Source organism: Triticum urartu, chromosome 6A (genome assembly GCF_056163025.1).
Source record: "Triticum urartu cultivar PI428250 chromosome 6A, HENAU_Tu73, whole genome shotgun sequence".
NCBI classification, from domain to species: domain Eukaryota; kingdom Viridiplantae; phylum Streptophyta; class Magnoliopsida; order Poales; family Poaceae; genus Triticum; species Triticum urartu.
Genome location: NC_141878.1, coordinates 101,077,927 through 101,089,503, shown reverse-complemented (window position 1 = coordinate 101,089,503; position 11,577 = coordinate 101,077,927). Strand labels below are relative to the sequence as shown.

General features: G+C 43.8%; 1 protein-coding gene and 1 pseudogene across 2 annotated transcripts; both read left to right on the top strand.

Annotated features, from left to right (window-relative positions):
• Positions 1 to 253: 253 nt before the first annotated feature.
• LOC125515559 (BTB/POZ and MATH domain-containing protein 1-like) lies at positions 254 to 5,239 on the top strand (annotated as a pseudogene). The gene is made up of 2 exons (XR_015607457.1): positions 254 to 2,219; positions 2,323 to 5,239. The product of XR_015607457.1 is annotated as a BTB/POZ and MATH domain-containing protein 1-like (transcript).
• Positions 5,240 to 6,714: 1,475 nt separating this feature from the next.
• Positions 6,715 to 7,143, top strand: LOC147964233 (uncharacterized). Its single transcript, XM_087529887.1, has one exon. The coding sequence runs from the start codon at positions 6,715 to 6,717 to the stop codon at positions 7,141 to 7,143; it is 429 nt and encodes a 142-aa protein (XP_087386013.1).
• The last annotated feature ends 4,434 nt before the right edge of the window (positions 7,144 to 11,577 follow it).

Here is an 11,577-nt window from a genome sequence, read left to right as displayed (position 1 = left end):
TGCCGGACAAGCTAACATAATCGTGGTTAATTCTATGAATTTGCTATTTTACAGTCGAGTGTTTTTCAATTTGTCGTCATTCAAATCTATGTTCGTCCGTTCTGGTGCGGAGATTCGCGCTAGGTTCTGTTTTGTTCGAGTTGGTTTTATTGTCGGGCGTGGTTTTGTGTCTCAGCCCGTTACCGTCGCCCCGGCCCGGCACTATTGATTTTTTTTCCTTTTGTATTTGGGAGTGGGTTTCGTTACTCTTTCATTTGGTGGCTCTGTTTAGATAATGCCGAGGAGAGAGAGAGAGAGAGTTTGAGAGGTGGAGTAGAGGAGACAATTCCTTCTGTTCATGTGGATTCCGAGATATTCCACCGCTCGATCTTATTTTCTCTTCCCTTTCTCTTCGTTCCCTGGCTGCCGCGGTCGGTTGTTCTTGTCTCTCGCCCTCGCAGGTATGATTTTGCTTGTGTTGTGGCTGTGTAGCTTCAAAATCTAGGCTGAGTTTCTTGTTTGGATCCGTGGCAAGTGCATGTTGCGGCCATGTTGTAGTCTGCCATTTTGCTCCCCTTCTACTTGCCTGAGATGGGTGATTTGTTCTGTCAGTCATCGGGTATTCTAGGTCATCTGGTCGTTGTGGTCGTTTTCACCCCTGCTGATTTGTTTCCTCTACCGTAGATGTAGAGGTAGGCGAAGTTGTAGTTGTAGTGGTGGATTCCCCTGTCGATTTTATTTCTGCTGGCCTGGGTGTCTATTCCGCCTGCATTTTTATCGGTAGATGTAGTTGTAGATGGCTTGGCCTGGGATTCTACTGGCTTATGCAATGTGGATATAGTAGCTAATTTGTGTATCCTTCCTCTGAATTTGTTTGCCCTTCCTAGTTTGATTTTGGCCCGGCCCTTTCTGATGTAGATGTAGGTGCTATTTGTTTAAGTTTCCGGCTCTATTATGGTTTCTGAATTGTTGACTCCTTATGTGTTTTACCTGCACATGTTTGCTCTTGGTAGTTTCTGAATCCCTCATGAATTTTTCTTGTTAGATGTAGGTGTTCAGTTTCCCTGGTTCCTGAATCTCAATGAATTTGTGTGTACTAGGCCTGTAGTGCTGATGTAGTGTCAGTCCATGGATTTTTCTTATTTTTGTCAGTGCAATATACCTCAGAATTGAAGTGTAATGTATCCCATAATTGGAGTGTGATCCCCATGCTTCTTTATTGTAATTATAGTGTAATGTACCCTAAAATTATAGTGTATTCTATCTCAGATGGCACTGTATATGCCTAAAATTGCATTTTAATTTACTAACCCCAGATTTACAGTGTAATATACCCTAGATTTTCACTGTATTTTGTATGCTTCAGGACTGTAATTGTTGCATAGTTACACTGTATTATTTCCCAGTTTTACACTGTAATTTGCATGGTACAACACTGTAATTGTTGTAGGGCTTTCAGTTCAGTTTGTGTTAGATAGACTACTTTCAAATGCTTCATCACTGTAGTATACCCTAGATTTTCTCTGTAATTTATATGCTTGAGAACTGTAATTGTTATATGCTTCAGATAGATTACATCGGCTTCTTCGTCTGGGCTTACACTGTAGTATACCATAGTTTTACACTATAATTTGTATGGTTCGACATTGTATTTGTTGTAGGTATTTGCGAGGTAGATTACAGTGGATTTTACCTTTGAATTGGAGGGCTTACACTGTAATTTACTGCAGATTTACACTGTAATTTGAATGCTTCAACACTGTATTTGTTGTAGGGCTTACAATGTATTTGTCAGATAGATCACAGTTGATTTACCTCTGATTTTGCAGCGTAATTAGCATGCTTTTAGGACTGCAATTCATGTATTTTCTTGCTTTTTTATTTTTCTTATTTTCTTGTGCTAGTGTGTCTCTGTTGAAGTAGTATTGAGCAGAGTTCCTGTTTTAGGTTGATGATTGTTTTTGTGTTCTTTCTAGATTTGTCTAGTAAATAGCGTTGCCTTAGCTGTTCATGTGTATTCTTTAATGAAGTGTATGGAGATTTGTTCTACTATTTTACTTCTTTTCTTTTTCCTCCTTCATGTATTCTGTTTATATGTTTTATTTAGTTTAATGAGTAGGCTACGGAAAGTCTCTCATCCGGATGTTTGGTTAGTATCATCTCTTGAGAATGCAGATTCTGTGGGTGAACCTATTGTGCCTAACGACTTTGCAGAAGATGGTTCTTATCCTATGTCTACGGTAGTTATTTCTTTCTTCTTATCTAGCTTTATTTTATTATTTTTAGTTACTGAGGTTGTTTTATTTAATTTTAGTCTGTCGACTTTTTAATATATTTTTGCAGGAACTATCTGGTGATGAAGGGGGGTTTGACAAATCTCTTTTGAAGTTCTATCTGAATCAAGTGTGTTTTCCATTTCTTGTACTATTTTGATTTTGTTTTGGGTATTTTCTTTGGGTGGCCCTTGTGTTTTTGTCATTTCAGAAAGTAAAATGCCTGAAAGGAAATTATCATCCGCTTCCATGTTCATAGGCCCATCTCCTGAGTGTACCTGCAAGCAAAAGGGCAATTTTTTTTCTATAGTTGTGCTTTTCTCAGATTGGTAGCTCTGTGGTATTTGAATTTTGCTTTTACCATGAATAATGTCGGAATGTAGAAGCGCGGTGATAGAAAATGTGTCCTGCGGCATATTTGTTGTGAGCTTTCATTATTATTTATGTATTTAGAATGTTCCTATACTGTCTTTCAACATATTCTGAAACAAATGTGTAACTCACATTTAGAATGAGTTCTTCCTGTGACAATCTCAGTAGATCATCTTCAGTTGCTGTCTTTATCATGCTCCTCATCTGGCATATTTGAACAAAAGATGCCAGTATCAACATAATATTGAGCAACAAACCATTTAGATATAGACGAATTTTGTTGGGTACTTAAACCGTTGTACGTTATGTATTTTTGCTTCCAATAGTTGGGGTATTCCAAGTGTATCCTCGGAACTAACACTGTAAATTATAGTGAAGTTGCTCTGAAGTTTTATTGTAATTTATTGGGTTTTTACCGCATAACTTCATCACTGCAAATCCCTGCATAATTTCATTCTAATTCCCTGTGTATTTTTTTCTGTATTCTTCGCTGTGTATCACTGTAAGCACTTTCGTCGTAAAGCTTGGGTATTACAGTGTAAGCCATGGGTACTTGCTGTGTAATTACATTGTATGTATACTGTATTTTATAGAGGTTTTACAATGCAATTCTTGGTCACTTGCATGTAATTACAAGCTTTGGATTCTTGGGTTTCACACTGTAATTCCTGCTCACTTACACTGTAATTTAGTGTAATCTCATCAGTTTTTACAAGTGTAATTCCTTGTGCTTGCAGTGTAATTACTGTGTATGTACTATGTAATTTATAGGGGGATTTACATTGTAAATCTTGGTCACTTTCAGTATAACTCTTGGGTATTTTCAGTGTCATCCGTTTTTACTTGCATTGTCATTAGTTTCTGCTACTGAATGTTTCTGAAAATTACCCTAGATTTTACATTGGAACTACCTCAATATTTTAGAGTAATTTCCTGCTACATGTAGCATGCGAAGGTTATGTAATTTCCCAGATTTACAGCTGCTGTTGATATGTCTTGTATTTACATTGTTTTTACCCGCTTACATGGAAACCACGTCAGAATTTTAGTGTAATTTCCATGTTCATGTCATTTTAATTGCTACATGTAGCTTGCAAAGTTCATGTAACTTCCCAGATTTACAGTTTGCTATTGATCTATCTCTTTTGTAGATGAGAAAGATCCTCCTAATTTGTTCATGTAAGAGGTTTAGAGAGCGAACATTTGGAGTAGGAGTATTTTTTTTAAAGGAATTGGAATAGGAGTGTTGCTGACCTGTGGATCATCCTATTTCAATTGGAGTAGGAGAGCTGCGTCCAGGCGAACCGGGTCAAAGATTAGCCCGAACCGTTTTCTTTCAAATACAAAACATACAGTTGTAGGGGTGGAAGGTTTTGGACATACAAGTGTTAGCTGTTTATTTGTCCAGAAATTTGAATGTTCTCGAATTAAAAAACAGTCAAATGCTAAATAGACAGCATTCTACCCTAACGCACGGAGCCCACCCTAACGCACGGAGCCCACGATTCTTTCTGTCTAAAAAACAGTAGTACCAGCTAGCTTTGTACGTATAATCAATCAATCGTCCGGCAATGTCGGATCCCACCGGTGCCGCGGAGTTCGAGCTCAACTACTCGTCGATCGATCAGTTTCCATGCGACCACGTTTTCCACTCCGACATCTTCTCCGCCGGAGGGTACGAATGGCGGATAGCCTGCTACCCGAACGACGTCGGAAGCTTCGTGTCCGTGTACCTCAAGCTCATGGACGAAGCCAAGGACGTCACGGCCATCTTCGACGCCGCCATTACGGGCAACGACCAGCTGGCGGCGGGGGCGTCACGCTTCTTGTGGCACAGGCGGGCCGTGCATGTCTTTGGCTTCAGTAACTCACCTGAGGACGACCACAGCGATGATGACTTCTGGGGGTTCGATCAGTTCGTCCACCAGAGAGATCTCCACAACTACGACGAGAGGAGCAATGGGCGCGTCACGGTCAGGTGTTCGGTCCTGGTTGTCAACGACGGCAAGCCCCTCCCGATGAAACAGGGGATAGCCGTGCCGCCGTCGGACATAGGAGATGATCTCGGCGGCCTTCTGGACTCCACCGCACTGACGGACGTGTCGTTCGTCGTGGGCGACGACCAGGCGGCGCCGCTGCGCGCCCACCGTTCTGTTCTCGCCGCCCGCTCGCGGGTCTTCAAGGCGATGTTCAGCGGCCCGATGCTGGAGGCCACCTCGCCGTCGTCGCCCGTCAGGGTACGCGACATGGACCCCGAGACGTTCACGGCGATGCTCCGCTTCATATACACGGACGACCTTCCCGCCGGTCTTGGAGGCGACCCCGGCGAGGACGAGGCGCTCCGGTCCCTGCCGCGGCGGACCGGTACGCCCTGAACCGGCTGAAGCTTCTGTGCGCCCGGAGGCTGCTGGACAACGTGTCGGTGGACACGGTCGCCGCCGTGTTGGACTGTGCCGACACGTACAACTGCCCGGAGCTGAAGACAGAGTGCATCGACTTCGTGGTGGCGGATGGGAATTTCAAAGAAGGTTGCGCTCATGGATGGTTTCTTGGAGTTGATGACGAGATCCCCCTCGATACTTGCTGAAATTAGCAACAGGCTTGGGAGGCCGTAACATATTAACATCACACGTATTACTATTTCTTTGTCGTTTGAGAACTGTATTAATGCGTTGGCAACTCCTTCAGTTTTATTGTAGTACCAAAGTAAAGGAGACAAAGAAGAGACACAAATGATTCTCTTAAATCTATTACAACGTGGAAGACCCACTTATATACATGATGAAGGGATGTGTTGGAAGACATCTTTTCCCTAACAGACACCTCCTGAGAGGCATCCCTCCCACTTATATGCACTGCTAGAAATACTAATATTGCACACGAGCAAAAAAAATAATCATCGGCACACGAACTTTGATACTCTCCCTTTGTTAGTAATCTAAACGCTTTTATATGTCTTTAAAGAGGGAGTGCATTTTATCGTTTGTCCTTCTGAATTGTAATGTAGGCGGTGTGGAATCCTACTGGGGATGGCATCCCGTGGCCGCCCTCGAGCTGTGGTCAGATCGAGGACGTCGGCCGCTCCATGCCATGCCTACCTTGATGGTGTCCAGCGCCGGTAGCTTTGGCAGGCTCTGGTTCCCCTTCCGACAACGCAAGGGGATTGGGCCTGCCACCACGATCTCAGCCTCGGATTCGTGCTCATGGTAGGCAGTTTAGAATCCTACTGATAAAATGTTCCTTGGCATGTCAAAAGTTTCAAAAGAAATTTCAGTGGAACTCGGAGTAATGCTAGGCCCATGTACAATTACGTTAGGATTGTACGTAAAGAATGATGTGGAGGTAATTAATTGGATAAGGGTTAATGGCTGGGGCCCATCCCGGTTGAAATCGGAGGGGGAGAAAAGTTTAGTTAAGGAAGATTACGTAACATAGCATTTTTTAGGCTGGCCATAGTAGGGGTAACATAAGTAGTATCATATACTTAGGACTTGCAAACATGCTTATGTGGCAGACAATTAAAGAAGAGAGAGATGGTTATAGTAACATAGGTAGATACAGTAACATAATAAATGTGATGCTACTATTCTCAAAAAAAATGTGATGCTACTATATGTCATGCATGGCAATAAATGACACCATTTATGATACTAATCTATGATACTATGCATTATAGAGGTAATAACATAGACTAGTAACATATGCATGTTAATAACATAGACTAGTAACATACTAAAAGACACGCGCGCGGGGTAAACTGTCACTTGCGCACACGGGACGTTTTCGCGCGCTCCAGCGGTGGCGGGAAAGTAGCACGCGCGGGGAGGGGGGGGTGGAGGCGGCAGCTCGCGCGCTAGATTTGGCGCACCGCTTTCAGCGCGCCTATAAATTCTGGCGCTCGCCACACGGCCTCCACACTGCCACGCGCGCTCTTCCCGTTCCCTCTGCCGCTTGCTCGCCCCGCCACCACCGCGCCACCATGCCGCCCCGGCGGCACCAACTACGCCTAGATCTGGTCCAGCGATGTCCGGTTGGGCCTCGGCAGGTTCGGGACTGCGCACGAGGCTGCCCGCGCATACGACGCGGCGGCATGGCGCCTAGAGAGCCTCAGTCGCGGATGAACTTCCGCGAAGTCTACACGCGCGAGCAGGCGCAGGCCGTTTCCCCTTCGCCTCGTCCTATCACGGACCAGGATCGTGCGGAGCACCGTCAACGGCAGCGCCACCTCCGCATCGCCGAGGAGGACGAGCGAACCATGGTGGAGTGGCGCCGGCGCCACCCGAAGGACGTCGCCAACGAGCGCCCCTACTGGGTGGAAAGGACGGCAAGGCGCCGCGCGGAGCGGGCGGACAGGCATCGGCGGAAGGCACTGGCGATATCACAGTGTGATATCGTTGTAGCACGTGGGTATTCGATCTTTGGGGATAATAATCTTCATTGGGAGGGCATTTGGCTCGATACCTCGGACAACACCAGCGAGGATGATGATGATGATGATGATGAGGACGACTCAGAGTAGGTTGTAGCACTGGTAGAAAAAGGGCCTATAGTCCCGGTTCGTAAGGGCCTTTAGTCCCGGTTCCGGAACCGGGACTAAAGTGTCGGTACTAATACCTCCCCCCTTTAGTCCCGGTTCAATCCAGAACCGGGACTAAAGGCCCTCCACGTGGGCAGTGCGCAGAGCCCAGTCAGGAGACCCTTTGGTCCCGGTTGGTGGCACCAACCGGGACCAATAGGCATCCACGCGTCAGCATTTCTGTGGCTGGGGTTTTTGTTTTTTTTGAAAGGGGGGGGGGTTGGGGGTTTTGGGGGGTTAATTTAGGTGTTTCATATATTGTGTTAGCTAGCTATAATTAATAGAGAGAAGTGTCCTCTCTTATGTCCGTGCTTGGTCGATGCTACGTACTATACATACGTATAGAGAGGACTAGACACGCTGGCTAGCTAGTAAGCAAACGAAGGAAACAGAAGATCGTCATGAACATATATGCATACAGAGAGAAGTGATATCGACCACCTCTCCTTCTCCGAGAGATTGGTCGAACAACAAGTTCTCGTATATCTATCTGACACTACCGGCTACATATATACAATAATTATCTCTTACAAATATAATCATACGGACTCAGGGTCCACATAGAATTCTCCGTCTTCAGGGATCACGTGGTCAAGAAAGAATGCCGCCAATTCCTCTTGAATTGCTCGCATGCGAGCTGGTGCTAGGAGTTCATCCCGCTTCCGAAACATCTAATTTGAAGAAGGGGGTCAATACATATATATATGAATGAATGAAACTCAACACAAATGATGGTAATAAAATAAAATTGTGAATGTTGTTATTTACGTACTTCATATTGTTCGTTAGAGTACCCGCCCCGCTCACAGGTCGTGTGGCGGATGGACTCGCAGATGTAGTATCCACAGAAATCATTTCCTTGTTCCTGCCACAACCACTTTACAAGAAATAGAGGTCAATCAAACTGATAAGCAAGAATGCTAAATGGTATTGATGAAACTAGCGCTTGAATCACTAGGAGATGCGCGGAACAAGCTTCTATAGTACTTACTTTCGGGTGTCTAAATTCCAGCTCCTTCGGCAGTCCCGGAACTGTTTTGGTGAATTTTCTCCAAACCCTGCCGGACAAAGAAAACAATTATTTGATATCAGGAAATGAACAAAGTTGCTGATATGGTGGATAATGATCGATTTAACTTACTTCTGGAGTATTTGAGTCATGTCTGCATAGTCCTGGGGATCTTTTCGTTTAGAGTCTAAGACGGTTACTACTCCCTGCTCAAGCTTAATCTCTAGGAGAATATAGTGAAAACTGCACACACATGCATAACTCATCAATTACATTACTATAACCTTGACTAATATATAATGGAAACCGAATACGCACAAGACAGTAACACTCACCTGAAGTTGTAAGGAAAGAGTATTATATCTTTGTTTTGATTTATATCTTTGAATTCGTACCAAAAGGCGGATTATTCTATCCGGGACTCCATTCCAGAACAACTTTGCAGAACTTCGTACCAACATGCTCTGGTTACTTCCGGCTAATGATGAAGGCATGGATTTCTTCAATACTTTGACACTAGGAAACCTCTTAACGACCCTCGACCCTCTACCCTAGTTCCCGACCCTCGACCTCTTATTTATTTCTCCTCTTCTTTTCCTCTCCTCTTCTTCTTTCTTTCCTCTTCTTATTTTCTTCTTTCCTATTCCTTTCTTCCTTCTCCTCTTCTTTTTCTTCTTTTTTCTTCTTCTTATTTATTTCTCCTCTTCTTTTCCTCTCCTCTTCTTCTTTCTTTCCTCTTCTTATTTTCTTCTTTCCTATCCTTCTTTTTCTAAAATTTTAATTTTTGCATATATAAAACTTTTCTAAAATTGTAACTTTCTATATAAAACTTTCCTATCGGGAGGGGGAGAAGATCGAAGAAAAAAAAGAAGAAAAAAAGAGGAGAAGAAGAAAGGAATAGAGGAGGAGAAGAAAAAATAGAATTTTTTTCTATTTTTTCTTCTTCTCCTCTATTCCTTTCTTCTTCTCCTCTTCCTTTTCTTCCTCTCCTCGTCTTCTCCTTCTTCTTCTCCTTCTTTCTCTACTTATTTTCCTTTTCCTTATTTTACTTTTTCCTCTCCACTAACATAAAATGCACTAACCTAAAATGCAACAAACATAAAATGCACTAAAGAGGCTCAACTAACCTAAAATCAGTGATAAAATGCACTAACCTAAAATCGATATCTACTAACAACTTAAAAAATTAATACATATATGAAAAAATGCATATATGAAAAAAACATCATCATCATCAACAGAAAAAAAACATCATCATATCATCAACAGAAAAAAAACATCATCATATCATCATATCATCAACATCATCAACCTAAAGGGCCGGCGCCGACGCGGGGCGACGACGGGGCGGGGCGGCGACGGGCTCGGGGCGGCGACGGGATCGGGGCGGCGACGGGGCGGGGCGACGGCGGCGGGCTCGGGGCGGGGCGACGGCGGCGGGCGCGGGGCGACGACGGGCTCGGGGCGACGGCGCGGGGCGACGACGTACGGGCTCGGGGCGGTGACGGGGCGGGGCGGGGCGACGGCGGGCCAGGGCGGGGCGACACCGTGGCGGGGCGACGGCGGCGGGCGCGGGGCGACGACGGGCTCGGGGCGGCGACGACGACGACGAACGGCCTGGGGGCGTCGGGGCGAATGGGAGGCGGTTGGCCAAAATTTCACAAGTGTTGGCTTATATAGCTAGAGCAATGGTCCCGGTTCGTGCTACGACCCGGGACTAATGCTCCCTTTAGTCCCGGTTGGTGCAACGAACCGGGACCAAAGGCCAATTTTCAGCAGCCGAAAGGGCGGGAAGCGAAGGCCATTGGTCCCGGTTGGTGGCACCAACCGGGACTAAAGGGGGGCAATGGTCACAGTTGGTGCCACGAACCGTGACCAATGCCCCCTTTAGTCCCGGTTGGTGCCACCAACCGGGACCAATGGCCTTGTGCTGCCCCGCGCCCAAAAGTTTAGTCCCACATCGCTAGCTGAAGGGCGCCGGCACTGGTTTATAAGCGCTGGTGTGCCTCCCCATTCGAGCTCCTCTCTAATGCAGGCTTTCGGGCCTAAACTTGCTACTGCCTGTGGGCCTATTGGGCCTTCTGCGGGCCTGAATCCTGGCCCATGTAGGGTTTCTAGTCGTATTCAGGCCGTGGAGGCCCAGTAGGAGGCATTTTTTTCTATTTATTTTTTATTTATACTTACAACTAAATACTTATAGTTTTTTAGTGATTTCTTTTTGATTTTAGGTCATAAAAATTATAAACTTTCTGTTAGTGCCATTAGTTTTAAATTTTGAATAGTTTAAATTTGAATTTTTAAAAATTTGTGTGAATCACTAGTTTATGAATAACTTTACTATAAAAATAGAATTTTTTTCTATTTATTTTTTATTTCTACTTACAACTAAATACTTACAGTTTTTTAGTGATTTCTTTCTGCTTTTAGGTCACAAAAATTATAAACTTTCTGTTAGTGCCATTAGTTTTAAATTTTGAATAGTTTAAATTTGAATTTTTAAAAATTTGTGTGAATCACTAGTTTATGAATAACTTTACTATAAAAATAATTTTTTTTTCTATTTATTTTTATTTATACTTACAACTAAATACTTATAGTTCTTTAGTGATTTTTTTTGATTTTAGGTCACAAAAATTATAAACTTTCTGTTAGTGCCATTAGTTTTAAATTTTGAATAGTTTAAATTTGAATTTTTAAAAATTTGTGTGAATCACTAGTTTATGAATAACTTCACATGAAAGCATTTCAAATGAACTCTGAAAAAGTTGAAAGTTGGGATGGTATCATAATTTCACCCACATAGCATGTGCATGTACAAAACGGACAATGGTAGCATGTTCGTCTGTTACAAATTTGGCATGGTATCATCATAATAGTTGCGGGAGAAAGTCTTCACTTTTTCTTCGCTTGTGTCATTTGCTTATTGCGCCGTAACCATGGATAATCTTCATTGTTTATCAGGATGCTTGGGTCAGCCTTGACATTGAAGGGAGGAATTTCATGGAACTTTTCATAATCTTCAGACATGTCTGTCTTGCCGTCCACTCTCAGGATGTCCCTTTTTCCTGAAAGAACTATGTGGCGCTTTGGCTCATCGTATGATGTATTCGCTTCCTTATCTTTTTTTTCTTGGTTTGGTAGACATGTCCTTCACATAGATAACCTGTGCCACATCATTGGCTAGGACGAACGGTTCGTCAGTGTACCCAAGATTTTTCAGATCCACTGTTGTCATTCCGTACTATGGGTCTACCTGTACCCCGCCGCCTAACAGATTGACCCATTTGCACTTAAACAAAGGGACCTTAAAATCAGGTCCGTAGTCAAGTTCCCATATGTCCACTATGTAACCATAATATGTGTCCTTT

Coding starts and splice junctions, on each gene's coding strand:
- LOC147964233 (XM_087529887.1), top strand. CDS start 6,715: ATGGCGCCTAGAGAGCCTCAGTCGCGGATGAACTTCCGCGAAGTCTAC.